Consider the following 25,458-nt stretch of genomic DNA (forward strand, 5'->3'; position numbering starts at 1 on the left):
TGATTCCAGTTAGGGCTCTGAGGCCAAGGTTTTCCCAGTCTCAGGAGTGGTCAAGGGGTAAAGGATTCTGGATTTTCTACTGAAACTGCAGGAATAATGGAAAGATGGAAGGAGGAGTGTTTGTGGGAGCTGAATGAACAAAGTTCAGTGAGGCAATAATTGAGAAAGAGTGGAAGTACACTAGCCTCCAGGCTCAGGTTACTGGGACCTGGTTACCAGGAAACTCCACCCTGAGCCCTCCTTTTTCTCTGCCTCTCTCATTGTGTTCCAACCATCTACCCCTTTATGACTCAGGCCTTCTCCCCTCCCCCTCAAAGGAGTTTGTCTCTTAGTATGTGGGGGCCAGGGGGCCCAGGTAGTCCTGGGACCCCAGGCCATGGGTGAGCGAGTCTACTATGGAGCCCAGATGTGCTCTGGCACCAACCCCAGGAAGTGTCAGGACTTAGGAGATTCAATTCTTCTGATTCTAGGCAGCTTCATCTTGCTCAACGTGGGGATCAATGTGGTGATTCTGGTCAGGGCAGGGTCCGGGCAGCAGGGTTGGGACACTGGGATCTTGAAGGGACTGAAGTAGTGGGGGGTGGGGGCTGCTAGGATGTAGTCAGACAAGGACTTCAGAGCTTACCCTACTGCTGGAATCTCTCCTCTCCTGCTTCCCTCAGCTCTGGAAACATCTGAAGGGCTCCTTGCGGATTCTTTTCCATCATTTTTTTCCCAAAGGTAAGTGAGTCCCAGCATGAGCTCCAGCGATGTAGGTTTGTCACATTTTTTCTTATCTCCCTGTCCCTTTTCTCAGCCCTTCTGACACCCAGGCCTTGTTCCATCTCTCGTCTCTGTAGACAAGCAACATGGTGGTCTAGGCAGCAGGCCCGTGTATATGCGCTGCGCCACAGATCCCAAGAATCTGTACTCAAGAATCTCTTCCCACTTTCATCGTCGCCCCAGCTTCCTGTTCGGTCATGCTAACCACCGTGACTCCTGGATACCAGATACAAATGATGAAAAGGTTTCTGGGTGCTGCTGGATGCCACCTGAATGTGGACATGCTGGGCTTCCCACGGAGGCTCAATGGGGATTGTGGAAGGAGGGGATGATGGGAGCTGGGGAGGCCTCTCAAGGCACAGCCTTGAAGACCCAGGCCTCCATGTTTCCCAGGCCAGAGATTTCCTCCCACTTCCTGAAGATGAGCAAGTTAGACATGGTATCAACCTGTTTACCCCAAGAGGGCAAGACTAAGGCCCTAGACTATGGCCCAGACCATACCCCAGCCCAGGCCGGGACCCACTCCTTAGCCCATACCCCCGAGCACATCCCCATCCCGTCCCTGACCCACAACCCAGAGTATACCCATGCCCAGGCCCAGGATCTTGAGCATACTTCAACCCATAATCCACCAGCTCATGCTCCTGCCTTGATCCCAGCTTCTACTCCAGCCCCCAGCCAAGCCCATGCCGCAGCCGCTACCTCATCTCATGCTGCAGCTCCTACCCTCTCCCATGCTCCAGCTCCTATTCCAACCCCTACCCAGATCCCTACCCCATCCCATGTCTTAGCCCAAACCCCACCCCGTACACCACCTCCTACTCCAGTCCATACCGCATCCAGGGCCCTGGCCCAAAACCAAGTCCACATCTTAGCCCACGCAATCCAGGTCCACACCTCAGCACCACCCTCAGCCCAGGTCCCAGCTCCTCCCCCAACCCAGGTCCCACCCCCTTCCTCAGCCCAGGTCCCAGCCCCTTCCCCAGCCCAGGTCCCAACCCCTTCTCCAGCCCAGGTCCCAGCCCCATCCCCAGCTCAGGTCCCAGCCCCTCCCCCAGCCCAGGTCCCAGCTCCTCCCCAAGTCCAGGCCCAAGCCCACACCCCTCAGTACACTCACTGTAAGGCTCTTATCCCTGAACACACCTCAGCCCACATCCCACTCCATATCCCAGCCCAGGTGCCTGCATATGCCTCAGCCTATTCCCAGGGTCACAACCCAGTCCACACCCCAGCGGAGGTTTGGACCCACTCCCAGGCCCAAGTACCTGAGCGCACATCAGTCCAAACCCCAGCACATACTCCAGTCCATTCTCATGAAATTCAATCCTCTGCCCATACTGGGATGCCTGTTCCAACCCCTGCCCCAGCATCAGTCATGGCCCCTCCAGCCCGTGCTCCTATCCCTATCATCACCCCTACCCGCAACCTAACTCCTAGTCCTTCTACTCTGCCTGCCTTTGGCCCTAGCCTCTCCACTGGCCATGTGGTCTATGATGCCCGCAGGGTAAAGCAGAATGTTTTCCATAAGTGCAACCCTCAGAACTCTGGATATTCCAAGAAGAACTTTGGTACCCTCTCCAGGCCCCAAGAGAGGCAGGGCTTAGCAAGTTCTGAAACATCTGAGCATATATCAAAGCAACATGGTGAAGACAGTGCCCAGCCTTCTTCAGGATCTATACTGGGCTACCTGGAGTTGGGGAACATGGAATGGAAGATATCAGATGATGGCAAAGACAAGAAACTCAGCCAGTCCAAGACCTTCCCTTACTGCAGCTTCCATCCTTGCAGTTCTGAGAAGAAAAACACAGATTTCCAGGCACCAATTTACCCCAAGATCTTGGTCTATACTCAGGATGTTGCCCCTTCTAAACATTGCCTTCATTCTCCAACTAGTGCTCAGAGCTCTCTGACTACCATTCCTCCACCATGCACTCTTTCTCTGCCACTTGTTCCTCCCAAAACCTTTGTCCTTTCTCGACCCATCAACCATCAGAAGCCCTCCACCTTAATACAAGCATCCACCCTTCTCCCAACCTCTAAGTCTCCTCAGTCTCTCTCTGCTTCCCACTTCCCCATTCCTCCCCAGTTTTCTACAACTTCTCAATACTTGATCCAAACCCAGTCTCCTGAACTTCATGAGAATCCAAGCCGAACCCAAGATCCTGGCCTCCAGAGGACTCCATACCTTTCAAAAGACTCCAGAGTTCCCAGAAACCCAGGCCTTGTCCCAAATCCAGGCCTCCACAAGTACCCAAACCATACTCAAAACCCTTGTCTCTGCAAGAATTCAAACCCTTCTCAAGACTCTGGCCTGCAAAAGAATCCAGGCATTGCCCAAGATTCTGGACTCCAAAGGAGTCCAGGTATTACTCAAGATAGGGGTGTCTTTAGAAGCCCATGTTACACTCAATCCTCCAGCTTCCACAAGAACATACCATGTACCCAAAATTCTAACCTTCAGAATTTGGGCTTTATACAAGGCTCTGGTGTCTCTAGGAATGTTGAACCCAACCAAGACACTGTTGTCTGCAAAAATCAAGGTGTCTCCCAAACAACTGACCTCCAAAAGAGGCCAGGCCCTTCTCAAGATTCTAGAGGTTATAAGAGTTCAGGCAATGTCCAAGATTCAGGGGTCTACAGGAGCCTAGGCCAAGGTTCTAGACCACAGAAGAGTCCCTACTTTGTCCAAGACCCTGAACTTAACAAGAGCTCAGGACTTACCCAGGCATTTGGTCCCAAGAAGTGCCCAGGCTCTGTCCAAACCTCTGGCCTCAATAAGGGCCCGACCCAAGATTCAGGAGACTACAAGAATCTAGGCCTTATCCAAGACTTTGGACTCCGCAGGGTTCCAGGTCTTCCCCAAGATTCCAACTGCCGTAAGAGTCCAGGCCTTACCCAATCCACTGAAGCTGAAAAAAGATTTATCCTTATCCAAGATGCTGGAGTTTATAGGAACCCAGAACAAAGCCAAAATCCTAACCTCCACAAGTTCCCAAGAATTAATCGAGATCCTGGCCTACATAAGAACCCAACAATTGCACAAGACGTTGGCCTCCTCAAGAATCCAGGACTTACCCAGGAATCTGGTCTCCACAAGGATTCAGGCAATATCCCAAATCCTGGCCTCTCAAAGAACCCAAGCGCTACTCTATGTACTGACTCTGCCCAAGTCCTAGGCCCACTTCAGTCCCCAAAGCTAACACCATCCCTGAAGAAATCAATACATGAGATGGCTCCGCAGAAGGAGAATGCAGAACAGCATATATCATGTACTTCCACCCCAATCAATCAAAACTGCCCTTCCAAGATCCCCACTAACCTGCATACCTTCTCAGAAGTACCTGTACTAGTTGAGCTAAAGCCATCCTCCTGGCGAACAGACAGCCAAGGCTGGGTATACCGCCCTGTGGGTACAGTTTCTTCAGCTTTTCAGAGCTATCGCCAGATGTCAATGCCTCCCAAAATCAACAACAGACCTCACTACCCTGGACCAGGCTTCCGGGCAGGGCATGTGGTGTTTGATGCCCGCCAAAGACAGTTATCAGTGGGCAGGGACAAGTGTGAAGCTCTGTCTCCCAGGCGCCCCTGCCAAGAGGCACCCAACAACTTAGGGGAGACCGTCAGAGAGTGGAGATATCAGAATGTGATGAGGACCTCAGACATACAGGGAACAAAAGTGCATCAGGAATAAAGAGTCAAAGTGTTCTGTGGTTGTTTGACAGCATCTACCCTAGCCCTAGCTCCAGCCCTAAGGTTGACCACCCAGAGACAAATGGGTACTGAAACTGAGATGTCCTTGCTCCTCCTCTATATCTATGTAGCCACGTTATTCTTCAGACCCTAGAGCTACATTTGCACTACAGTAACCACTAGCCAAATATGGCTATTAAAATGTCAAAAACAAATTTTTTTCTATCTCATTTTTGTTCAAAAATACATAGGAAAAAATTCTCAAAGGGGGTATACACTTTAGAATTATCTAGGGTGGAAGTGAAGATTAGATCATAACTATGTATTCTTCATCAAAACTTTAAAAAAATTTTTTTATTTGTAATTGGACACAATATAATTTTTATTTTTATGTGGTGCTGAGGATCGAACCCAGGGCCTCGCACGTGCTAGGTGAGCACTCTACCGCTGAGCCACAATCTCAGCCCCTCATTATAACTTCTGTATTATCTATTGTGTTCACAGAAGCACATCTTTTATTAATTTTTTTGCAGGGCTAGGGATTGAACTCAGAGCTTTATACATGCTAGACAAGCACTTACTACTGAATTAACATTCAGCAAAAAATTTGATTCCTCTGTCTCATAATCTACACTTTAAGTGCTCAATAGCCAACTATAGCTAGTGGCTACTGTATTGGACAATATAAATCAAGGACATTTCCATTAGAAAATCCTGTAGAGAGCAATGCTTTAGAGTTAAAGGATTTCCCTTCCCTTTGTCACCCATCCCCAGCATCATATCATTATTTGGTACCAGGCATTGCACCCAGGGGTGCTTAACCACTGAGCCACATCCCCAGCCCTTCTTTATATTTTATTAGAGATAAGTTCTCACTGAGTTGCTTAAGGCCTCGCTAAGTTGCTGAAGCTGGCTTTGAAATCACAATCTTCCTGCCTCAGCTTCCTGTCACTGGGATTACAGGCATGCACTTGGTCCATCCCCAACATTTTCAAAGCTCATAGTGCCCAGAGAACTTTGTTCTTGAGCAGGTAAGATGTAAGGATGCCAATGCCTGTTTACCCCAGACTATGTAAAACCCCTGCTGGCTTCTTGGGTCACAGTTGGATGTATGGAAATTTATGTCCCCAGGTCTGGGCTGTGTTTTAGTGTTCTTGATTCTCCTGTTGGACTCTCCTTCTCAGTGACTAGGAACTCCTGAGGTCTAGGCTTCCTAAATTGACCTCTGGTTTCAGGAGTCTCCTCCTTTACATGCCTCCACATTATCAATGTGCTCCTGCTTATGCTATTGGACTTAGGCCTCTTCCACCCTGGAGACAGACTGTGGGCAGAAGAAATGTAAAAAGTCCTGGCCTGGCTGGGTGTGGTGGCACATGCCTGTAATCCTAGTGATTAGGGAGGCTGAGGCAGGAGGACTGCAAATTTGAGACCAGCAATTAGCAAGGCCCTAAGCAACTTAGTGAGACTTTGTCCCCGCCCCCCCAAAAAAGGAGGGGGTGTGTGGTGACTAAGAGGTAAAGCACCCCTGGATTCAATCCCTAGTACCAAAAATAAATAAATAACTTGCTTGGTAATAAATTGGTCTGATCTGAGATATTATTCCTGGTTTCCTATCTTTGTGTGTCATTATCCTGGCTCCTACTCCCATTTTGTGCTTAAATTGTGTTCTGGTCCCTTAGTCTGGTCCTTAGTAGCATAGGTTACTGAAAAGCAATTTCCTGACTTTGATTATTTTCCACTGCCCTGCTCCATTCTAGCTATGAGTTTCCTCTGGACCTCATTTTCAATCCTAATAACCTTTATATGTGCACACAACTGTGAAATTCCAAAGTTTTTCCTACCATGACTCTTATATATCTGAGGTGGGCATCATTTTTATGTCTTTCCCTGAATCAGATATCCATTCCTGCTTTAACATTTCTACCACTAATTTCAAGAAGATGCCTCTCCTTCCAGGGGGACCCATTCCTGCCTGACTCAGCTCTGACCTTGGACAAGTCATGTGCAATCTTTCTAAGCTGCAGTCTTTCCAGCACCAAAATGAGGAAGTCATGATTTCCTGGAAGTGACCAGAGCTGCTGGTATGGAAAGATCCCTATTTCTCCCCAGGCCCTAAAGTGTGTCTATTCATTTCTGCTATTCAGATCCATCCAATTACCTTTCTACTCCAGATCCAAGGAATGTTTGTGTGGGATCCAATAGACACCATAATATAACTCCACAGAAACCACAACTTCCAGATTGGGTGTGTAAGTAATTCTAGTGATTCGGAAGCTGAGACAGGAGAATCACAAGTTCAAAGCCAGCCTCAACAGCTTAGAGAGGCCCTAAGCAACTTAGTAAGGCCCTGTCTTAAAATAAAAAATAAAAAACCCCGGGGGCTGGGGTTGTGGCTCAGTGATTAAGTGCCCCTGGATTCAATGCCTGGTACCAAAAAATGATTAATTTTTTTTTAAAAAAAACTACAACTTCCATAAGGCACTACTTCAGCGGAACGGGAAAAGATGTAGGGGCATGGCTCCAACACCCTGGTAGCGCGGAAAACAAACTACAACTCCCAAGGTAGCGCGAGATTTCAACCTGGTGAAACCAGTGATTGAACTCTCACGAGAGGCGGGACAAAGCCCGAGCCACCCCTACAGTCTACAGAAAGGGCGTGGTCGAAATTTAGGGGCGTGGGCATCCGGAAGAAGCTACCTGTTGAATCATTCTGTCCTGTTTCTTCCCCAGCTTTACAGCTACCCCTAGGGGGTAAGCTACAGACCAATAATCCTGTTTCAAAAAAGAGGTAAGGGAGGTAGAGAAGGGAGTTTGAAGCCCAGTTACTGCATGCTGTAGGAGGAGCCCAGTAGCTACTTTTCACCTGCTGACACAGGTGAACCTGTTCGCGAAGACGGGGACCTGCAGAGAAAGGAGCAAGGACACAAGAGGTATTTGTTTTGAAGACTAAACTTAGAATCCATCGTCTGCAGACCCGTTTGTGCACTGTGTCTGGGGCACTTGCTAGGCATCCGAAGAAGGGAAAAAACTGAAGCGATTTTTGGCAGCAAAGGAAAGGCCCGTCTAGGCCATCTCCTGTGTTTTCCTTATCCCCAAAGAGTAGCATGGCTTCAGCGGTCTGGGGAAATGCGCCCTGGTGGGGCCCGCCGCCCCCAGCCCCAGCCCGGCCGCTCACGGACATTGACTTCTGTTCCGGGGCGCAGCTGCAGGAACTGACCCAGCTGATTCAGGAGCTCGGTGTTCAGGAGAGCTGGAGTAACGGGCCCAAGCCGGGAACCGACCTCCTCCGGGCTAAGGACTTCGTCTTTTCATTGCTTGGTAAGTAATCCTTCTCACCCGTGAGAATCCACAACCCTCCGCCTTGCCATTCCCCTCCCCTTCGGACGACGCCCTCACCATCCATTCTCTTCCCTTAGGTCTAGTTTACCGCCAGGACCCCCGCTTTCCTTCCCAGGCAGAGCTCTTGCTGCTTCGTGGTGGGATTCGCGAGGGCTCCCTAGATCTGGGACATGCACCGCTAGGTCCCTACAACCGGGGACCTCACTATGACGCTGGCTTCACACTCTTAGTGCCAGTGTTTTCTCTGGACATCACTGGGCCAGAACTGCAACTGGATCTGGAATCCTGTTCCGCAAGGCTCCGTCTCCCAGAGCTGGTGTGCGGAAATATGGTCCGGGAGGCATGGCAGAATTGCCTAGGGCCCCCAGTCCCAGGTAGATGTGATTTGATTAACCAAAGCAAAAGTGAAGGAAGTCCCAATGACCAGCAAAGCCGTGTGGACCAGCTGCACTCTTACGTTACTGAGCCTCAGCTGCAAGAGTTTATGGAAAAATCACCTAGTGACATTTCAGAGCCAGTGTCTTATCAGCATGACGTCACCGATCTTGGTTCTCCCGCACCTTTGAAAGTACTAAGAAGTGACGTCACCGGGGCTACCGTCGAATGCCCAGTCCCAGAGCCCGCAGAGACTCCGGAGGCGTGGCCCACATTGTGTCCCGCCCAGGTGGCTGCCTGGTTCTTTTCTACACTGGCTGCTGTCGCCGAGTCCTTGATCCCAGTCCCGGGGGCTCCACGCCTACTGCACGCAGCTCGCCACGCAGGTTTCACCACGGTCCTCTTGGCAACGCCGGGACCCCCGCGCCGCCTTCTGCTTTTCGACTTGATTCCCGTGGTGTCCGTGACAGGCTGGCCAGAGGGGGCTCGGAGCCACTCGTGGGCGGGTCCGCTGGCCTTGGAGTCGGCCTCCTTCTACCTGGTCCCCGGAGGTGGCAACCGGCCGCCCGGAGCCTCTGACTGGCATCTCTGCTTCGCCCGCCAGGAGCTGGCGCTCAAGGCGCGCATACCCGCGCCACTGCTGCAGGCGCACGCGGCGGCCCAAGCGTTGCTGCGCCCGCTGGTGGCCGGGACCCGGGCCGCGGCGCCCTACCTCCTTCGGACGTTGCTGTACTGGGCGTGCGAGCGGCTGCCGGCACTCTACCTGGCGCGGCCGGAAAATGCGGGCGCCTGCTGCCTGGGACTGCTGGATGAGCTGGGCCGCGTGCTCGAGGCCGGGATGCTGCCTCACTATTTTCTCAGCGGCCCAAAGCTCTGTGCGGGAGACGGCACAGCAGCCCTACTCAGGGCATTGGCCCAGCTCCGCGGGGACCCTGCCCGGGCCTTGCGTGAGGCAGTGGAGGAGGCCAAGGTTGCCCGCAAGGGGGGCGGCTTGGCGGGCATTGGGGGCGGAACCCATTAAAGACGCTACTCCTATCCGTGTAGAAAGTGTTTCCGTTGGTGATGAGACGTGGAGAACTGTTCGCCCCTTACATGAAGACAGATTGTGCCTGGGCCCAGTTTCTGTTCTAGAAGACCTCCTAGGGGATTCCTCCCCATTCCCCCCGCCCTCCGCCCCAACTCTGGCCAGATCATCCCCCTTCACCAAATCTGACCAGCATGCTTCCTGCCCAGATGTAACCTCCTGCAACCATTTTTCCCCAGTTCTTTTGGCCTTTTCTCTTAGGAGTCAATAGAAATAGGAAGACTTAGTTGCTGACAAAATGCAGAAAGGAGAGAGGTATGGAAAACAGGGAATGATCAATTTGTCTCACAAAAACATAAGTATTAAAGAGGCTGGATTTCACCCCGGGCTAGATCTCACTGCCCTCCCCCATCTTTCAATTTCTTCCCCCACTTTCATCATCCAGTTCTGTCCTCACTTCCATCCCAGGCAGTAGGGTCCTGCTCCATTCTTCCGACTGCTATTCTATCTGAAACGCAACCTCTCTCCCACATCAGTGTTCGGCTCAGAATTCCCTATCGCTCCTTCTCTGAACCCCAAGACGTGCGGCCTGGCTTTGACTCCGCCTGCCTCTGAAACACTCCCCTCTCCAAGGAACCCCAGGGTTCGGTTCGCCCAGCTTCACCCCCCCACACTCGTTCCTAGCGTCTCCGCCCCCTGCCCCGCCCCCGGGCCGGCTCTCGGAGGAGGGGGAGCTGCTGTAGCTGCCGCCGCCTCAGCTTCCCACAGCCGCTGCTGCTGCCGTTGCTGCCGCCGCTTTCCCTAGTCCAGTTGCCAGGCCCAGTGCTCTGACTTCTCCGGACCGGGGCGCTCTGCAGAGACACCTTTACTCCTTCCCTGGGGTCCGGGACGCCTAGCAGGGCGTGGGGGAAGCTCCTCTTGCCGGGGAGAGGGAGGGAGGAGCCAAGAACCGCAGCCAGCCGCTACCAGTCGCCCGGATCAACAGGACAGGACAGGTTGAGGGGCGTCGGGGAAAGGAAAGGGGGTGCTATAGGCAGTGCCGGGGAGGACGAGGAAGCCCTGTGGCAGGAAGCTCTGGTGCGCTGATTTATAAGGGGCCTGTTCACATTTGGGGACTGGTTGACAACGTGGGTGCACGCCTCTTTCGGGGGGCTGGTTAGATTGGAGGGCGTGGGATCCAAACAGCACCAGCTGTCCCTAAGGAAATTTAAGGGCCAAGGGTGGGGGGCGGATGCTCCTTATTTCCAGGTGACAGGGTCCCTCTGACAATCACCTGGTGTATTCACTGGGAAGGGTGGATTTGGAGGTGACTTCAAAAGGAGTGGAGGGTGACAAGGTGAGGAAAGGGTCTCTGCAGCTGGAACACTGTGCTACTAGAAATAGGGATAGTGGGAAAAGGTGTTCAGCTAGAGGGTCTGGGAATCAATAAACCTGGGCAGCCTGGATATTCTGAGATATTTGGGAGGATTTCAGTGAAAAGTAGGGGATCTTTTTCATTTAGAGGTAGCAAAGGAAAAAGCACCAAGGTTGGGTTCCTTCCTGACATTGACAGTGGCCCTGCAGGGGCAGGGTGAGCAAATTTCTCCAAAACTAAGGACCCACACCCTTTAGATTACAAGAGTGGATCTGGCTCCGGGGTGGAAAGGGGCTGGAAAAGGGCTTGGGGATATTGAGACCATATCTTAGAAATTTGGAGGGTCTTGGTTTGGGACAGGGGAAGTGGAAACAAAGACACTGTAGAGGAGGGAAGAAAGAGTTTTCAGTAGGGGACAAAATTTGAGGGTGAGGTCAAGTGGGGAGTGCATAGGCTGCTGAATCGGGTGGAGCTAGCACAGGGCCCAAGGGTGGGAGCTGGTGGCTCTGGGGTTTATCCTCAGGTCCTGTGGGTGGGGCGGTGAGTTGGGATCTGAGCGTCAAGAGCATGTCCTGGTGAGAGGGCTCCTCTGAAGGAGCCCAGGGCGCTCCTAGCGCCTGCTGTTTTGGGGGTGTCTTCTTCTGGGGCGCCATGGCGGCGCTGGCCAGTAGCCTGATCCGGCAGAAGCGGGAGGTCCGCGAGCCCGGGGGCAGCCGGCCGGTGTCGGCGCAGCGGCGCGTGTGTCCCCGCGGCACCAAGTCCCTTTGCCAGAAGCAGCTCCTCATCCTGCTGTCCAAGGTGCGACTGTGCGGGGGACGGCCGACACGGCCCGACCGCGGCCTTGGTGAGTGCGGCTGGGGCGGGGTCTCCCCTCGAGTTCTCTCCTCCTGAGAGGTTGAGGCCAGGGACTCTGAAGAATGGGGCCTGGTTGAGGGTGGTCCCCAAAAGTGGGAAGGGACGGGACCGGACGACAAAGTCTGCTAGACTGTGCCTCAGTTTCCCTCGCCTTTTGTCCATAACGTTAAGTCTCCTTGCTTTCGAGGGCAAGGGAAAGGGAAAGACTTGAGGGGCTAAGTCTGGGGCCGCAAGCCTGGCAGCTCCTACTCACCCCGGGAGTCCCCACCCCCACAGTCCTCCGCCTACGTGCCGTTTCTCGCGATTCTTTCAATTGAGAGCTTTGGGGCCCGGGGGTTCCGGACGCCTGGGTCACCCAGAGGGTTTCTGCAGCTCTGGCCGCCCCGCACCCACCCTGATTCTCCCGCTCCACGCCTAGGCTCGCTTCCTCCGGGTCCTGCTTGCTTGGCTCAAAACCAATCTCCCCAGCTCTCCCCCGGTGTCCTTGTAGCTACCTCACCAGTCTGCCCCTTAGTGGGACTTCCTCACTTGACCTGAACTACAAGAAGTCAGTAGGGGCAACCCTCCCCCATTTTCCCCTGCATGACTCCAAAATACGGGTCCGCAGGCTCAGGGGACCCTGAGCCTGGAAGAACTCAAACACAGTTCACTGCTAGAAAAAAGGCACTAAGACTTGGGGGTCGTACCACATACAGGGGGGATAGGGAAGTTGACAGAGAGCAAGCGACCCGGGAGGAGAGCTGTATGTTAGCCTGTGGTCCTTGTCCAGGTATGACAGTCAGGGAGTCCCTCTGGCCCGGCTCCAGCCGGTTCCCATTTCCCCTAGGGGTAGCCCCTCGCGTCCTCCTCCCCCGCCACCCGCAGTCCATAGTGGTACAGTCCGCAGCCCACCCTCTGAGTGGGAACCGGCCTCCACGTGACTCAGCCTGCCTCTCCTTCTCCATGGCCCCCTCCCCCTCCATGGTACCGGACGTCCCCCAATCCCAGGTGGGTTACCTGGGTGAAGGGAAGAGGCTCAGCCTCAGGGAGAACTAGGCCTCCGCGAGCCAGCAGACTGACTGACAGACAGACAGACAGATGGGTCAGTGTCAGACAGGCCGGCGCTGGGCCAAGGCAATGCCCGCGCCAAGCAAACGGCAGCCGCAGCAGCAGGTGCTGAGTCAGCGTCAGGCCCAATCCCACCCCCGCTCCTGAGGGGGAGCCCCTTCCTTGTGGTCACCTTGCCGCTTCCCCACCCCCCCATTCACAAACACTCTGCCCTTTCAGTAGCCCTGCTAGTCTTGCCATGCCCGCTGCTTCTTGATGTATCTTTCCTTCTCTCCATCTCTCCCCTCCCCCCTTCTGGATGAGCTGTAGAGTAGGAATTAAGCCATTTAAATAAATTTCAATAATTAAACTGAAAGCTGGTGGCTAGAAGAAATATAAGGGACCCAAACCCCAGCTTCCCCAGGAGTCAAGAGGTGGGAGAGAGCTTGCTTGGAAGGTAAAAGATCTGCCTCCCTGGGACCCGCTTCCTTTCCTCCATTCTCCTTTCTTTCCTGTGATCCCGCCAAGTGAAGGAATGTTTCTGGGAACAGAGATGTCATTTTCAAAGATGAATGTCTCTCTCTCTAGAACCTCAGCTCAAAGGCATCGTCACCAAACTGTTCTGCCGCCAGGGTTTCTACCTCCAGGCGAATCCTGACGGAAGCATCCAGGGCACCCCAGAGGACACCAGCTCCTTCAGTGAGAAGGGGAAGCCAGTTGCTGGGTGGGAAGGGGGAATATGAGGATATAAGATGACAATCCTATTCCCTCTTCAGGTTCTATTGTTTTCTGTCTGTCTCCCAGATTCCAAAGGGAAGCAGTGGAGCCGGGATGGAGGGAGCTCAGATAAGGGTGAAGTGCCTAGGTACTGATACTTCCTCTCTTTTCCTCCAGCCCACTTCAACCTAATTCCTGTGGGGCTCCGTGTTGTCACCATCCAGAGTGCAAAGCTGGGTCATTACATGGCCATGAACGCTGAGGGGCTGCTCTACAGCTCGGTGAGATGATAAGGCTGAGTGGCCTGGGGTACTGGGGACACCCTCAGCATACAACCTTCTGTAGCTATAGACATTTCACACCCAGGACTCCCCCACCTCCAGCTTTGGCTTATGGCATGTGGTCACTGTTTACCACAAAAGTTCTCTAGGATGTGTGCAATCCCTGCTCCTTACACAGCCCTACCCCAGGCTGTTTGGGTGTCCAATGCTTTCAGCCTTTTAGGGTCCTCACTTTTCACCATGTCTCCTCCAGACTTGATTATTATTCACTTCCCCAGAATCATTCAAGATAGGTGATGGTGAAAGTTGGGAGTAGAGAGTAGGGATCTTATTCCAGGGCCCCCACAAGTCTAGTTTATAGCCTTCAGGGGCCTCCTAAGCTCTTTCTTATCCTCCTTTTGCTCTCAGTTCAGTGGTTGCCCTCCTCTTCTCCCAAAAATGTATAGATTATATCCTGGTTTGTTCATCCCAAGGGCTTCCTTCTGCCAGTGATGTGTCTTTTTGTCTCTCTGTGTGTGCCTTTCTGGGTCTTTGTCTCCTCAGCCACATTTCACTGCCGAGTGTCGCTTTAAGGAGTGTGTCTTTGAGAATTATTATGTCCTGTATGCTTCTGCTCTCTACCGTCAGCGCCGTTCTGGCCGAGCCTGGTACCTAGGCCTGGATAAGGAGGGCCGGGTCATGAAGGGAAATCGAGTCAAGAAGACCAAGGCAGCTGCCCACTTTGTGCCCAAGCTCCTGGAGGGTGGGTATGGACTCAAGAAAAGGTGGGCCATGTGGGAGGGTATTGACCTTGACGTGAACATTTAGTGATACACAGCTAAGGTTATGAATATTAAGAGAATACAGTTAGCAGGGTGTAGTGGTGCATGCTTGTAATCCCAGACTGGGGAGGCTGAGGCAGGAAGATTGCAATTTTGAGGCCAGCCTTGGTAATTTAATAAAAATGGTTGGGATGTAACTCAGTGGTAGAGTCCCTGGCTCAATCCCAAGTATCACAAGAAAAAAAAAAAAAAGAGGATGTGTTATGACAGATCATGCTGGGAAGGCTTTGGCCTTTTGGATTTGGGGGGCTTTCCTCCTTTGGGTTGGGGTTCTTTGGGCAAGTGTAGGGGGAAGGGAGCCCTCTCAGAGCTCTGGTTTTGCCCTGGTCTCTCTGTGCCTAACTCTCCTTCCCTGCTCCTCTCTCTCTCCCCTCCACAGTGGCCATGTACCGGGAGCCTTCTCTCCACAGTGTCCCTGAGACTTCCCCTTCCAGTCCCCCTGCCCCCTGAAATATAATCTCTGGACTGGAGGCTCCCTGAATTCCCAGTGAGCCAGCCACCACCACAGCCTGTCTCCCAGCCCTGCTCCCGGCCCTGCTCTCACCCCTGCTGCCACACACATGCCCTGAGCAGCCAGGTCCCACCAGGTACTCTACACTGAGGGAACCTAGGGGCTGGCTAGGACTTCCAGGGCTGTTGAGACTTTTAGATCCTTGAGTCGGGGGTGGGGGGCAGATATCTGATTATAGTCTGGCTGATCACTTATTTCCATATTCATACTCGTCCCCCAAAGCCTTTTCTCAAGATGGCATTAGGAGTTCCAAAACTGACAGAGCCAGGGCATAAACTACTCCCTGGCTTAGCCACTTCCTGGATCCTTGTACCCCCTTTCATTGCCACTGAGCCATAGGTCCACTGAAGCTCAGGATCATTTTTCTTCTTTCCCTATTCTACCTTCTGCCTTGTCTGGTCAGGTTCTGAAATACCAAACACCCCAGCCAGGGCCATTTCTGTACTAGGGCTCTGTGCTAGAACTTAGGCATGCTGCCAGGTTCTGTTCTGGATCCATCAAGCTTCCATCCTTAGCCCAGTTGGACCCTTAGCCTTCAAGTAGAGAGACTGGATTTAAGCCCTGTCAAGATGTTGACCTTGGCCTGAACTGGGACCACTCTCAGATCACCACAGGTTTAACCTTCTTATCCCAGAGATATTCAGGTCTAGAGCACAGTGTTCTAGACCTTTATGGAGCCATAATTCCTCCTGAATTATAGCTCTAGAACATATGCCATGACTTTCAGACCTCTTTCCAGGATGGAACTGGGGGCCTATATAGCCATATTAGCTCTAGAGTCTTGAATTCTAGACCTACTTTCTCACTTCTAGTGATACCTATTAAGAATGAGCTCTGAAAAGGACCCAGCTATGATTCATAAAGAACTAATTAGTTCTGATTGAATAAAGAACCACTTATTTTCCTGGATAATTTTCTAAAAAATTTTATTCTTCCATGTAGAATGCTAACCTTATTTTTACATGCAGTTCCATCCAGCCTCTGCAACCCAGCCGGGGTCCTGCCAGGGAAAAGTCTGGGAAAGGGCAGAAGAATTTTGAAAGTATCCCTGACCCAGAAAGCTGGGAGGGGAAAGGAAACAAAAACCATGGCATAATTGAATCTGTGTCTGGGTTGGGGGGACATGAACACTTAGCTACCTCAGCAGGAATTCCTTCCAGGTCCCCTTTAAAGCTGAGGTTTTTAGGGCAATAGGTAGGTCTAGAATTAAAAGGACAAATGGGACACAGCCTTGATGCCCCTCCCCACGAGGATACTCCAATTCAGCAATAAGTCCCACCCCTCTCCCCTACAGGTCAGGCCAAGGAGGGTGAGGGCCTCTTAAGCTGGAGACCTTATGCACCCCTAGAGCTTCTAAGTGAATAGACTTGCTTTACTTTACAGCTTATAACCTCAGCTGGGTTTTAAGTACCCAAAGGGCCTGACTAGATTTTTCTGAAAAACGGACAACAAGGCCTGGAAAGAACTGGGAACCCATTAGTGAACTATATTCCCAAGCGCCACAGACCTGGACGGGATAGATTGAGACCCTAAGCAAGGGGCTAGTGCTCAAAGACAGGTCACTTTTTCTCAGGCTCTTTTACTTCTGGCTTGTTGCAAGGGGGGTAGGTTCCCCCCTCACCCACACAAACCCTGCTCCGGCTCCACCCATCTCCTGACACTTCACCCAGGGGACTGGGTCACCATTCTACGCTTTCAAATTAAAGTCAGTTTATACAACTGAAGTATTGTCTGTCATCTCTGAGTGGCTGGCGATGGCAGTTGCTCGGGGCGGAACCAATCCCGGGGGCGGGGCTGGTGGGGTGGCAGCTGCCCCCCAACGACAGGTGCACATTCCTGGGCGCCTCGTCACTTCCCCTGCGCTGGTTGCCTCAGCAGCTTCCCAGGCGAACTCACTGAGCGCCGCGACCAGACTATGACACCAGGGGTGCTGCTATTGCTTCTGGGGGTCCTGGGGGTGCTGCTCGCCCCAGGTAAGTACGTCTAAATCCTGAGGAGGCAGTGACTGGAGCAACGGTTGTGAACAGGCACCAGGGCTTCACTTAATGCTCTTCTCCCACAGGCGCCCACGGCTCAGAGGCAGAGGGCCAACTCCGCGAGAAACTTTTCTCGGGCTATGATAGTTCTGTACGGCCGGCGCGCGTGTTGGGTGACAGCGTCGAAGTCAGCATTGGTCTTACCCTAGCGCAACTCATCAGCCTGGTGAGGGCGCACGCTGGGGGTTGGGGTCTGGCCTGTGGAATGGGGGGGGCGTGGCTTTGGGGCATGGCAGGGCCAATGGTCAATCTGGGGGCGGGGGCTTAGGCGTGGCCAGGCTGAGGGATGGACAACCTTTTAGTGGCGATTGGATAGAAATTGGACCAATGAATAAGTTTATAGGCGTGGCTTGTGGACCAGCCCCGAGTGGAGCCAAGTAGGACGCTGTACCGGTTTGTGGGCGGATCTTGAAGTGGAGCTGTGGCGGGCTGATGGGCAGGGGGGGCGGATCCTTAGGAGGAGCCGTCGAAGGCTTCGCCAGGGTGGGGCGGAGTTTGGTGCCCCACGGGTCAATAAACAGCTGCAGACGGAAATTCAGGGTTGGGTGGATTACGAGCTGTGGGCGGGACCCGGGGCAAGTCTGGGGAAGGGGGCGAAGCTGATAGGAAAACAAGCTGAGAGTGTAGATAGCAGGAAGGGGTGTTTCTGAGGTAGAGGCGGGGTTTAAGCTAACGCAGCTTTTAGGAGTTTGGACTTGGACCCTAGACGGTGGGCTTCAAGGAAAAGGGGTTGCAGTTTCCAAGGAGAGGTTAACCTGCCAAGCCCTCATTTTTCTCCACTTAACTTTGCCTTTACGCTTTAAAAATTTTCCCTTCTAGAACGAAAAGGATGAAGAGATGAGCACAAAGGTGTATTTAGACCTGGTATGAAGACCCCATGGGGAAGGGCTTCTCGCTGGGGGCGGGGATGGGTGGGGAGGGCGTCTCGCTATCTTTATAATTTACTCGAATGTCTGGCCGAATAAGATTTTTTTTTTTGTATCACGACCTCAGAAAACACATATAACTGAAACAGAAGCTTTAGAAAACAATACCTACAGGGATAGGTATTGCATTTTTTATTCCAACTTTTTAAAACACTGCTTTAGGACCACTACCTTGGATCCCCATCCACTAAAGTGTCATGAACTGCATTTTGGGAAAACCACTATGCATGTGCGAAGTCCTGGGTTCAATAAGCAGTATCCAAAAAAAAAAAAAAATAAGCAGTATCCATTCCACTCACTGCCTCCCCCCCTCCATACACACACACACAAAGAAAGGAAAAAAACAAAAAGTCAAAACAACAACAAAAACCCACCTTGGTGCAACCTCTTGGTGGTGCAACTACTTCTTTTTCATTGAACCCAGGGGCGATGTACCAATGATCTACATTACCAGTCTTTCTTTTATTTTTATTATTATTTTGCGTCAGGGTCTTGCTAAGTTGTCCAGGTTGGCCTCGGATTTTCAATCCTCCTGCCTCAGTTTCCCAAATGGCTAGGAGATAGGCATGCGCCTCTCTTCATTTTTCCAGACTTAAAAAACTGAGACCCACAACTGAGAGGAAAATAAGCTAGTGTGAATACCAAAGAGTGAAGACAGACCCCAAATCAGAACCTGACTCCTTGACATGCCTGCACTTCTCCACTCCCTTGCACTCCCTTCCTGTATTTCTAGCCCCAAACAGCCCCTTAGCCTGTGCTTCCCTAGGAGTGGACTGACTACAGGCTGAGCTGGGACCCAGCAGAGCACGATGGCATCGATTTGCTCCGCATCACGGCAGAATCAGTATGGCTACCTGATGTGGTGTTGATGAACAAGTAGGGTATTTTCCAAAGCCTGGGAGGTGGGGTGGGAACTCAAGAGGGGTGGGGCCTCCGAAGACTGGGATTCCAGATGAGAGGATCCTTTCTCTGCAGCAATGATGGAAATTTTGATGTTGCTCTGGACATTGATGTTGTGGTGTCTTCAGATGGCTCAGTCCGCTGGCAACCCCCAGGCATCTATCGCAGCAGCTGCAGCATCCAGGTTTCTGAGCCCCACCTGGGAAGCTAAAGTTGCTCTTAAAAACTCTTGCTCTCCTCCGACATCCTGACTTTTCAGGGGCTCCCATTCCTCCTCCATTATCCCCTATGACCTCATCTCCTGGCTTTTCACTAAGTGTTCTTTTCTCCATAGACTTTCTTGACTCCTACTCTTTCTCAGTGACCTTCCACCATTTCCCAAATGGCCTTTGTTAGTAGCCCTCCAATTCCTCTTTGACCTCATTTCCCTGTTCCCCCAAGGACCTCCCCAGTGACCTTCCAAATTGAAGGAAGTCCTGACCAGTTCTCTGGCAGCTAGATAGATTCTCCCTTCCATCCAGGTCACCTACTTCCCCTTTGACTGGCAAAACTGCACCATGGTGTTTAGTTCCTACAGTTATGACAGCTCAGAGGTCAGTCTGCATACAGGCCTGGGTTCTGATGGGCTGGAGCGGCAGGAAATCTACATTCATGAAGGGACATTCATTGGTAAGTGGGGATGACTTCCTCACCCTTAGGCTTTCTGATTTCCAGTTTGTAACAGGCAGGTAAATATACTCTGTCAGCAATGTCCAGTGTAACCTTTTGGAGTCAGCAAGGTAGGTATGACTATCAACACTGTACAAATATAGAAACTGAGAAGTAGTTAAGTTTATTAGAGATAGCTGCCCACTACAGTGTTGCATACCTGGAACTGACTAGGACAATTCTCATAGGTATCTCCTTCTGTTTCCTTCTCCCTCAGAGAATGGCCAATGGGAGATTATCCACAAGCCTGCTAGGCTAATCCAGCCTCCAGGGGATCCTAGGGGAGGGAGGGAAGGACAACATGAGGAAGTCACCTTCTACCTCATCATCCGCCGGAAGCCTCTCTTCTACCTGGTCAATGTCATTGCCCCGTGTATCCTTATCACTCTCTTGGCCATCTTTGTCTTCTACTTGCCACCGGATGCAGGTAAGGGGGAAGGGGCCCTAGCTCTTCTCATTAGCTCAGCTTCTTTCTCTTCACCCTTAATGCAGACCACGATTTTCTAAATCACCATTGATTAGATTCATCAATCCCTGGTTTTCCTTCTCACCCTGTAGACCCAACATTAGGCTCTACATTCCCTTTGCTGCTGGTTTCCCTTCACCCAGTGACTTCTGAATTCTTTCCTTTAGAGTCATAGCCACTTGTGTAGTTTTCTGACCAGCCAAATCCCATGTTGAGCCAATCTCCTCTTCCCTTTCCCCTTTCCTAGCAACCCTCCACCCCTACTTTTTGGACACTATGCCTAAACTTTTTACCTGCCTGAGAAATATAATAGTATTTCTCTAGCAGGAAGCAAAATGTAGTAACAGAGTAACCTTGGGTAAATTTCTTAATTTTTGTGTGTATTAGTTTCCTGATGAAGACAATCATTGTCCCTACCACATAGGATTATTTTGAGAATTGACTGACTTAATAAAACTATGCCTGGTACTCAGTACATTCTGTGATTATAGCTTTTTTTTAAACTAGGAATTGAACCCAGGATTGCTTAGCCACTGAGACACATCCCCAATACTTAAAAAATTTCAGCAGGGTCTCCCTAAGTTTCTGTGGCTGGCCTTGAACTTGTGATCCTCCTGCCTCAGTCTCCCAAGCCACTGGAATTAAAGATGTACACCACCATGCCCATATATATATATTTTTTTTACTATTTTTAAGCACTTACTATAAGGTTATACAATTAACATGTTATTTGATTCTAATCTTTACAATAATACTTCACAGTAAGTACTAAATTATCACTCTCATTTTGCAAAGGATAAAGAGGCTGAGAGTTTAAGTCATTTATCTGACATCACACAGTAAAAGTGATAGTGTTGTGGGGCTGGGGATGTGGCTTAAGCGGTAGCGCGCTCGCCTGGCATGTGTGCGGCCCGGGTTCGATCCTCAGCACCACATACAAACAAAGATGTTGTGTCTGCGGAAAACTAAATATTAAAAAATTCTAAAAAAAAAAAAATTTTTAAAAAAGTGATAGTGTTGTTATTCCAGCCCTAGTCAGTGCCAATCTGGTTGAGAGACCCAGTATCCTTAACTCTAGTATTCAAAACATTTTTTTTCTTTTATCTGGAGGTGGTTGGCTGCTTTCCTTATAGTAAATAAAAAATAAAAATGGAACTGGGTATGGTGGTGCATGCCTTGTAATCTCAGCAACTTGGGAGGCTGATGCTGGAGGATCACAAGTTCAAGGCCAGCCTCAGCAACTTAATGAAACTCTTAAAAAAAAAATTTTTTTTAAAGGACTGGGGATGTAGCTCAGCAGTAAAGTGTCCCTGGGGTTTATTCTCAGTTTTTTAAAAAAAATAATAATAACATAATAACAACTATAACAATACATGGGATGTCAGTGAATGGCCTCATTGAAGAGGGACTATTTGACTTAAAGGAGGCAAGAAAATGACTCCAGGAGGTATCTGGGGAAAGAATGTGCAAGCAAAGGAAACAGTGAATGCAAAGGCCCTGTAGTGGGAGGCTGACTTGTATATTCAAGAAATAGGCAGGAAGTCATTGTAACTGAATGAAGTAAGCCAGAGGGAAAGTAGAAGTTGAAATTAGGGAGCTAATGAGAAAAACCTGTGATCCATAGAAAGAACTTTGCTTTTATACTGAAGGATATGAGGAGCTATTTAGGTGGTTTTGAAAAGAGGAATGATATAATCTGATTTATATTTCAACAAAATCAGTCTGACTGATCTGCTGAGGTATACAGATGAAGCAAAGATCAGGTAGGATACCTCTACAATAATTCAGACCTGAGGTAATGATGGTTGGGATGAGAGTGTAGATGTGATATATCATCAGTTTTAGGATATATTTTGAAGATATGGAATGAAGACTAGAAGAGATGGAGAGAGACAGAAATGGAGGAAAGTTGAGAATGACTCCAAGGAGTTGGGTTTAAGCCACAGAAAAGATGCAGTTGTTATAGGATGGGGAAAACTATGGGAGAGTAGCTTTGGTGGTGACAGAATTAGGTTTTAGACATCCTAAATTTGAGATGTGTATTGGATAATCCCGGTGGAAAGGTTGAGAAAGCATTTGGATGTAAGTCTGGTGTGCAAGGGAGAAGTCCAGACTGGAGGAACAAATATGGGAGTAATTTGTATGCAGATTGACCTTCCAAAAAGTAGTTTGTATGCAGATTGACCTTTCCTATCATTGGTTGGCTGGAAACATGGTCACTGATTATGACATAGAGATTTCCTTCTAGTAAAGTCTAATCCTTTTGCTTTCCCCTTTGCCTTCTAAGGAGAAAAGATGGGGCTCTCCATCTTTGCCCTGCTGACCCTTACTGTGTTCCTGCTGCTGCTGGCAGACAAAGTACCTGAGACCTCCCTGTCAGTACCCATCATTATTAAGTATCTAATGTTTACCATGATCCTCGTCACTTTCTCAGTCATCCTTAGCGTTGTGGTACTCAACCTGCACCACCGCTCTCCCCACACCCACCAAATGCCTCTTTGGGTCCGTCAGGTAAGAGATCTCTTCCTCTGGCCTGTGCTAACTCCCAATCTTAGTATTTGGCTCTTTGTCCAGCTATCACTCCCTCCACCCACCAATCTCAACTTCCTTTTTATAGACCTAAGGGAAAATGAAGGCTATCTGGTAAAGTGTTGAAATGCCAAAGCCTGTTGGATGTTGAAACATTGCACGATTAATTATACTTCCCATTCTTATCATTTCATCGATTCCATACTCCCTTCATCATTACTACCTATGTTGGGTCCCTGGGAAACATTCTTGGGGATAGGTACAATCAGAGTGAAAGCCCAGAAACTTCTCAACCCATTAAAGAGCTCTCAAGACCATCAGATTGCATTTCCTTGTCTATTAACTCCATGGAACCATATGCATGCACAGTGGTAATGGACATGGTTGGCTTCTTTCCTTGTAGTAAGCCCGTTCCAGTAAGTGTCTTCTATTCTGCAGATCTTCATCCACAAGCTCCCTCTCTACCTGGGTCTGAAGAGGCCAAAACCTGACAGAGACCAGCTGCCAGAACCCCCTCACTCTTCTTCTCTGGGAAGTGGCTGGGGTCGGGGTACTGACGAATATTTTATCCGGAAGCCACCGAATGATTTTCTCTTCCCCAAACCCAACAGGTAGAACCAATACCCGACCCTGACATGGAGGGGAGAGGGAGAACTACAGTTCCCAGAAGACCGAGCACGAGCTTAGCGTCCCATGCTCTCGGAAGATGCTGTGGTTCAGCATCATGGGAGTTGTAGTATCCCTTCTGCGGCTTACTTTGAGGGAAGATGGTAAATAAAGCTTGGAGGGTTGGAAGAAGTTGAGGAAGGGTGCAAGAAGTTGAGGATGGCTGGAGAGGTCTCCCCTGGCGAGAGTGTCTGAAGGGCTCTTCCAGCTTTTTGGAACTGGCAGGTTGTTGGAGGCAATTGGAGCTGGACCTAGGTCACTGGCGCTAGCTATTCTAGACTGGGGCGTGGCCGAACATTCAGCTTCTTCCAGATTCCAGCCTGAACTGTCTACCCCGGACCTGCGGCGATTTATTGATGGTCGAAACCGGGCTGTGGGCCTGCCTCCCGAATTACGGGAGGTGGTTTCCTCGATCAGCTACATCGCTCGACAGCTGCAGGAACAGGAGGACCACGATGCAGTTAAGTCCAATAAGGGAGGAGCAGAGCAAGAGCAGGTCCTCTGTGACCTTGGCTCCGCCCGCAAATGCAAGTCTCGCCCCTAGCACTGGCTTCCACTTATGATTGGAAGTTTACCTCACTTGGTCCCGCCCTCTACATTCTGAGTGGTTCTTTAACTCGCGGTCTCTATCACTTGTTGCAGTGCCGGGTCTTTTCTCAGACCTCCAGTGGGAAGTCCCGGGCGGGGTCCGAGCTGTGGGGACCAGGCTTCCCTGGGGATGGGACCTAGAACTCAGAAGGTTTCCTCTGCCTACCCCTAGCTGAAGGAGGACTGGCAGTTTGTGGCTATGGTAGTGGATCGCCTCTTCCTGTGGACCTTCATCATCTTCACGAGCGTCGGGACCCTGGTCATTTTCCTAGATGCTACGTACCACTTACCCCCTGCCGACCCCTTTCCTTGAGGACTGGAAGGCCGAGCCTCAGGTTCTCGGCTAGTTGAAATGAAAGTATTTTCAAGCCTTATAACCCCCTCTGCTTAAACCCTTTCGCTAGGAATCCAGTACTTTTATTTCGTTTCTGAGGAGAGCGCTTAAATGGAACTGAGGGCTGGTCAGGGTGTCTTAGACCCACCTGAAATGCATATCAGTTTATTTGCTCTTTGGATACTTGAGGTCGCTTCCTTGGATATCAATGCCCAGGTCCCCAATGAAGTAGAACAAAGAGCACAAATTAATGTAAGCCTCAGGATGGCAGGAAATGTCTTGGTCACTGTAATATTTCCAGCACCTGATGCTGACCTAAAGGTTCAATGTTGAATGAAGAGGGAGGATTTTCTGGAAAGAAATAACACCAATTAATAGTTCCTACATTTGCATGTTTGGACTAATTTTTTTTTCTGTTTTTACCTTAATGTAATTAAAAAAAAAGGTTCTAAAAGCTAAAAAAGTGTTTTGAAGAAACAACACTTTAAAAAAATAAACTAAAAAAAAAGTGTTTTAAAGACTTCTATTCAACTTCTGGCTTTAATGCTCAAATGACTGACTGCCCTGTATCATAGTTTCCACATCTGTAAAACAAAGCTAATAATAGTATATGCCCCATATTATATATCAACAATATCTGAGTTTGCAAACTGGAGTGTTTTTATTGGTTCATGTTGTTGGCATGTGCAGTTTCAAATTAGCTCACTACTTTTAAAACTTGGATATTTCACAGAGATATGTGGATTTCTCTCTTTTCTTTTTTCTTTGTGTGTGGATATTTAACCCAGGGCAATTTATCATTGAGCTACATCCCCAGCCCTTTTTATTTTTTATTTTGAAACAGGGTCTCACTAGTTGCTTAGGACCTAAGTTGCTGAGGCTGGCCTTGAACTTGTAATCCTCACATCTTGTCCTCCTGAGCCTCTGAGATTATAGGCCACCAGGTCTGGGAATTTCTGGCTTTTCTTTGAAAAAAAGAGATTTAAGTATGGTAATGCCTGACCATATTTTCTTGTTGATGGAAACTTGCTAGAGCTAATCAGTGGCTGCTCATTCTAGTCAAGGTATTGGTGCCAGAATTCCTTAAAGCCCCTATCCACCTAACCACCTTCACTCATTTTACCTGCCCATCCCTCCATATCAGTAGAAAAGATAGGAGAGAGGACAGGCAAGGAGTTGAAGCCAATGGAGAGGCTAAGAATGGAATGAGGTCATATCTTTTATGGTTATCACATATTTTTTTGCCTCAGTTTACTTTCAGACTGGAAAAAGGTTTGAATCTGGTTTGAAGCAAGGCCATTCAAGGATACAGAGATCTTCCATCTAGCAGTTATGCACAGAAGGCTGTATGAAATGGACTGAGTTAATGTTTCTGCTTGGAGGTCAGACCAAAGTCAGCTGGATCCTAGTGCCTACAGCAATTACAAAGAAACACCTAGAGTCAACAAGCCTCACACCTACTCAATTGCTGAAAGCTGTTGTCGTAAGAGAGAGAATAGGGCTACAACTTCTAATGTAAGGATCCCTGTGGGACAAGGAAAATATGTCCC

General features: G+C 50.1%; 5 protein-coding genes across 9 annotated transcripts; all 5 read left to right on the forward strand.

Moving 5' to 3' along the window:
* The first annotated feature begins 376 nt into the window (after positions 1-376).
* Positions 377-1,884, forward strand: LOC120884187 (uncharacterized protein SPEM3). Its single transcript, XM_078041095.1, has 4 exons — positions 377-514; positions 663-720; positions 894-1,568; positions 1,706-1,884. The coding sequence occupies exons 1-4, from the start codon at positions 377-379 to the stop codon at positions 1,882-1,884; spliced, it is 1,050 nt and encodes a 349-aa protein (XP_077897221.1).
* A 253-nt stretch (positions 1,885-2,137) lies between these two features.
* LOC144375649 (uncharacterized) lies at positions 2,138-4,453 on the forward strand. Its single transcript, XM_078041096.1, has 2 exons — positions 2,138-2,330; positions 3,351-4,453. The coding sequence occupies exons 1-2, from the start codon at positions 2,138-2,140 to the stop codon at positions 4,451-4,453; spliced, it is 1,296 nt and encodes a 431-aa protein (XP_077897222.1).
* Positions 4,454-7,096: 2,643 nt separating this feature from the next.
* On the forward strand, positions 7,097-9,213 carry Tmem102 (transmembrane protein 102). The gene is made up of 2 exons (XM_005332795.4): positions 7,097-7,770; positions 7,869-9,213. Exons 1-2 carry the CDS (start codon positions 7,557-7,559, stop codon positions 9,185-9,187), a joined length of 1,533 nt encoding a protein of 510 aa, XP_005332852.1. The 5' UTR covers positions 7,097-7,556; the 3' UTR covers positions 9,188-9,213.
* A 686-nt stretch (positions 9,214-9,899) lies between these two features.
* Fgf11 (fibroblast growth factor 11) lies at positions 9,900-16,479 on the forward strand. Of its 3 annotated transcripts, none has more exons than XM_013361765.4 (5): positions 9,900-11,388; positions 13,014-13,124; positions 13,320-13,423; positions 13,967-14,187; positions 14,624-16,479. In XM_013361765.4, exons 1-5 carry the CDS (start codon positions 11,196-11,198, stop codon positions 14,661-14,663), a joined length of 669 nt encoding a protein of 222 aa, XP_013217219.1. In that variant the 5' UTR covers positions 9,900-11,195; the 3' UTR covers positions 14,664-16,479. The 3 variants fall into 3 exon arrangements, with proteins under 3 accessions (XP_013217219.1, XP_040125298.1, XP_005332850.1); XM_040269364.2 differs by having other exon boundaries at positions 9,902-11,388; positions 14,051-14,165; XM_005332793.5 differs by having other exon boundaries at positions 9,904-11,388; positions 13,967-14,165.
* Positions 16,480-16,537: 58 nt separating this feature from the next.
* Chrnb1 (cholinergic receptor nicotinic beta 1 subunit) lies at positions 16,538-24,434 on the forward strand. 3 transcript variants are annotated; one of them, XM_005332796.5, is made up of 11 exons: positions 16,538-16,728; positions 16,818-16,957; positions 17,611-17,655; positions 18,484-18,593; positions 18,693-18,801; positions 19,139-19,286; positions 19,543-19,752; positions 22,079-22,302; positions 22,759-22,931; positions 23,299-23,446; positions 23,747-24,434. In XM_005332796.5, exons 1-11 carry the CDS (start codon positions 16,671-16,673, stop codon positions 23,885-23,887), a joined length of 1,506 nt encoding a protein of 501 aa, XP_005332853.1. In that variant the 5' UTR covers positions 16,538-16,670; the 3' UTR covers positions 23,888-24,434. The 3 variants fall into 3 exon arrangements, with proteins under 3 accessions (XP_005332853.1, XP_077898933.1, XP_077898934.1); XM_078042807.1 differs by lacking the exons at positions 16,538-16,728; positions 16,818-16,957 and adding an exon at positions 17,141-17,184; XM_078042808.1 differs by lacking the exons at positions 16,538-16,728; positions 16,818-16,957 and adding an exon at positions 17,236-17,500.
* Positions 24,435-25,458: the final 1,024 nt, after the last annotated feature.

The sequence above is a fragment of the Ictidomys tridecemlineatus genome, chromosome 3 (genome assembly GCF_052094955.1).
Source record: "Ictidomys tridecemlineatus isolate mIctTri1 chromosome 3, mIctTri1.hap1, whole genome shotgun sequence".
NCBI classification, from domain to species: Eukaryota; Metazoa; Chordata; class Mammalia; order Rodentia; family Sciuridae; genus Ictidomys; species Ictidomys tridecemlineatus.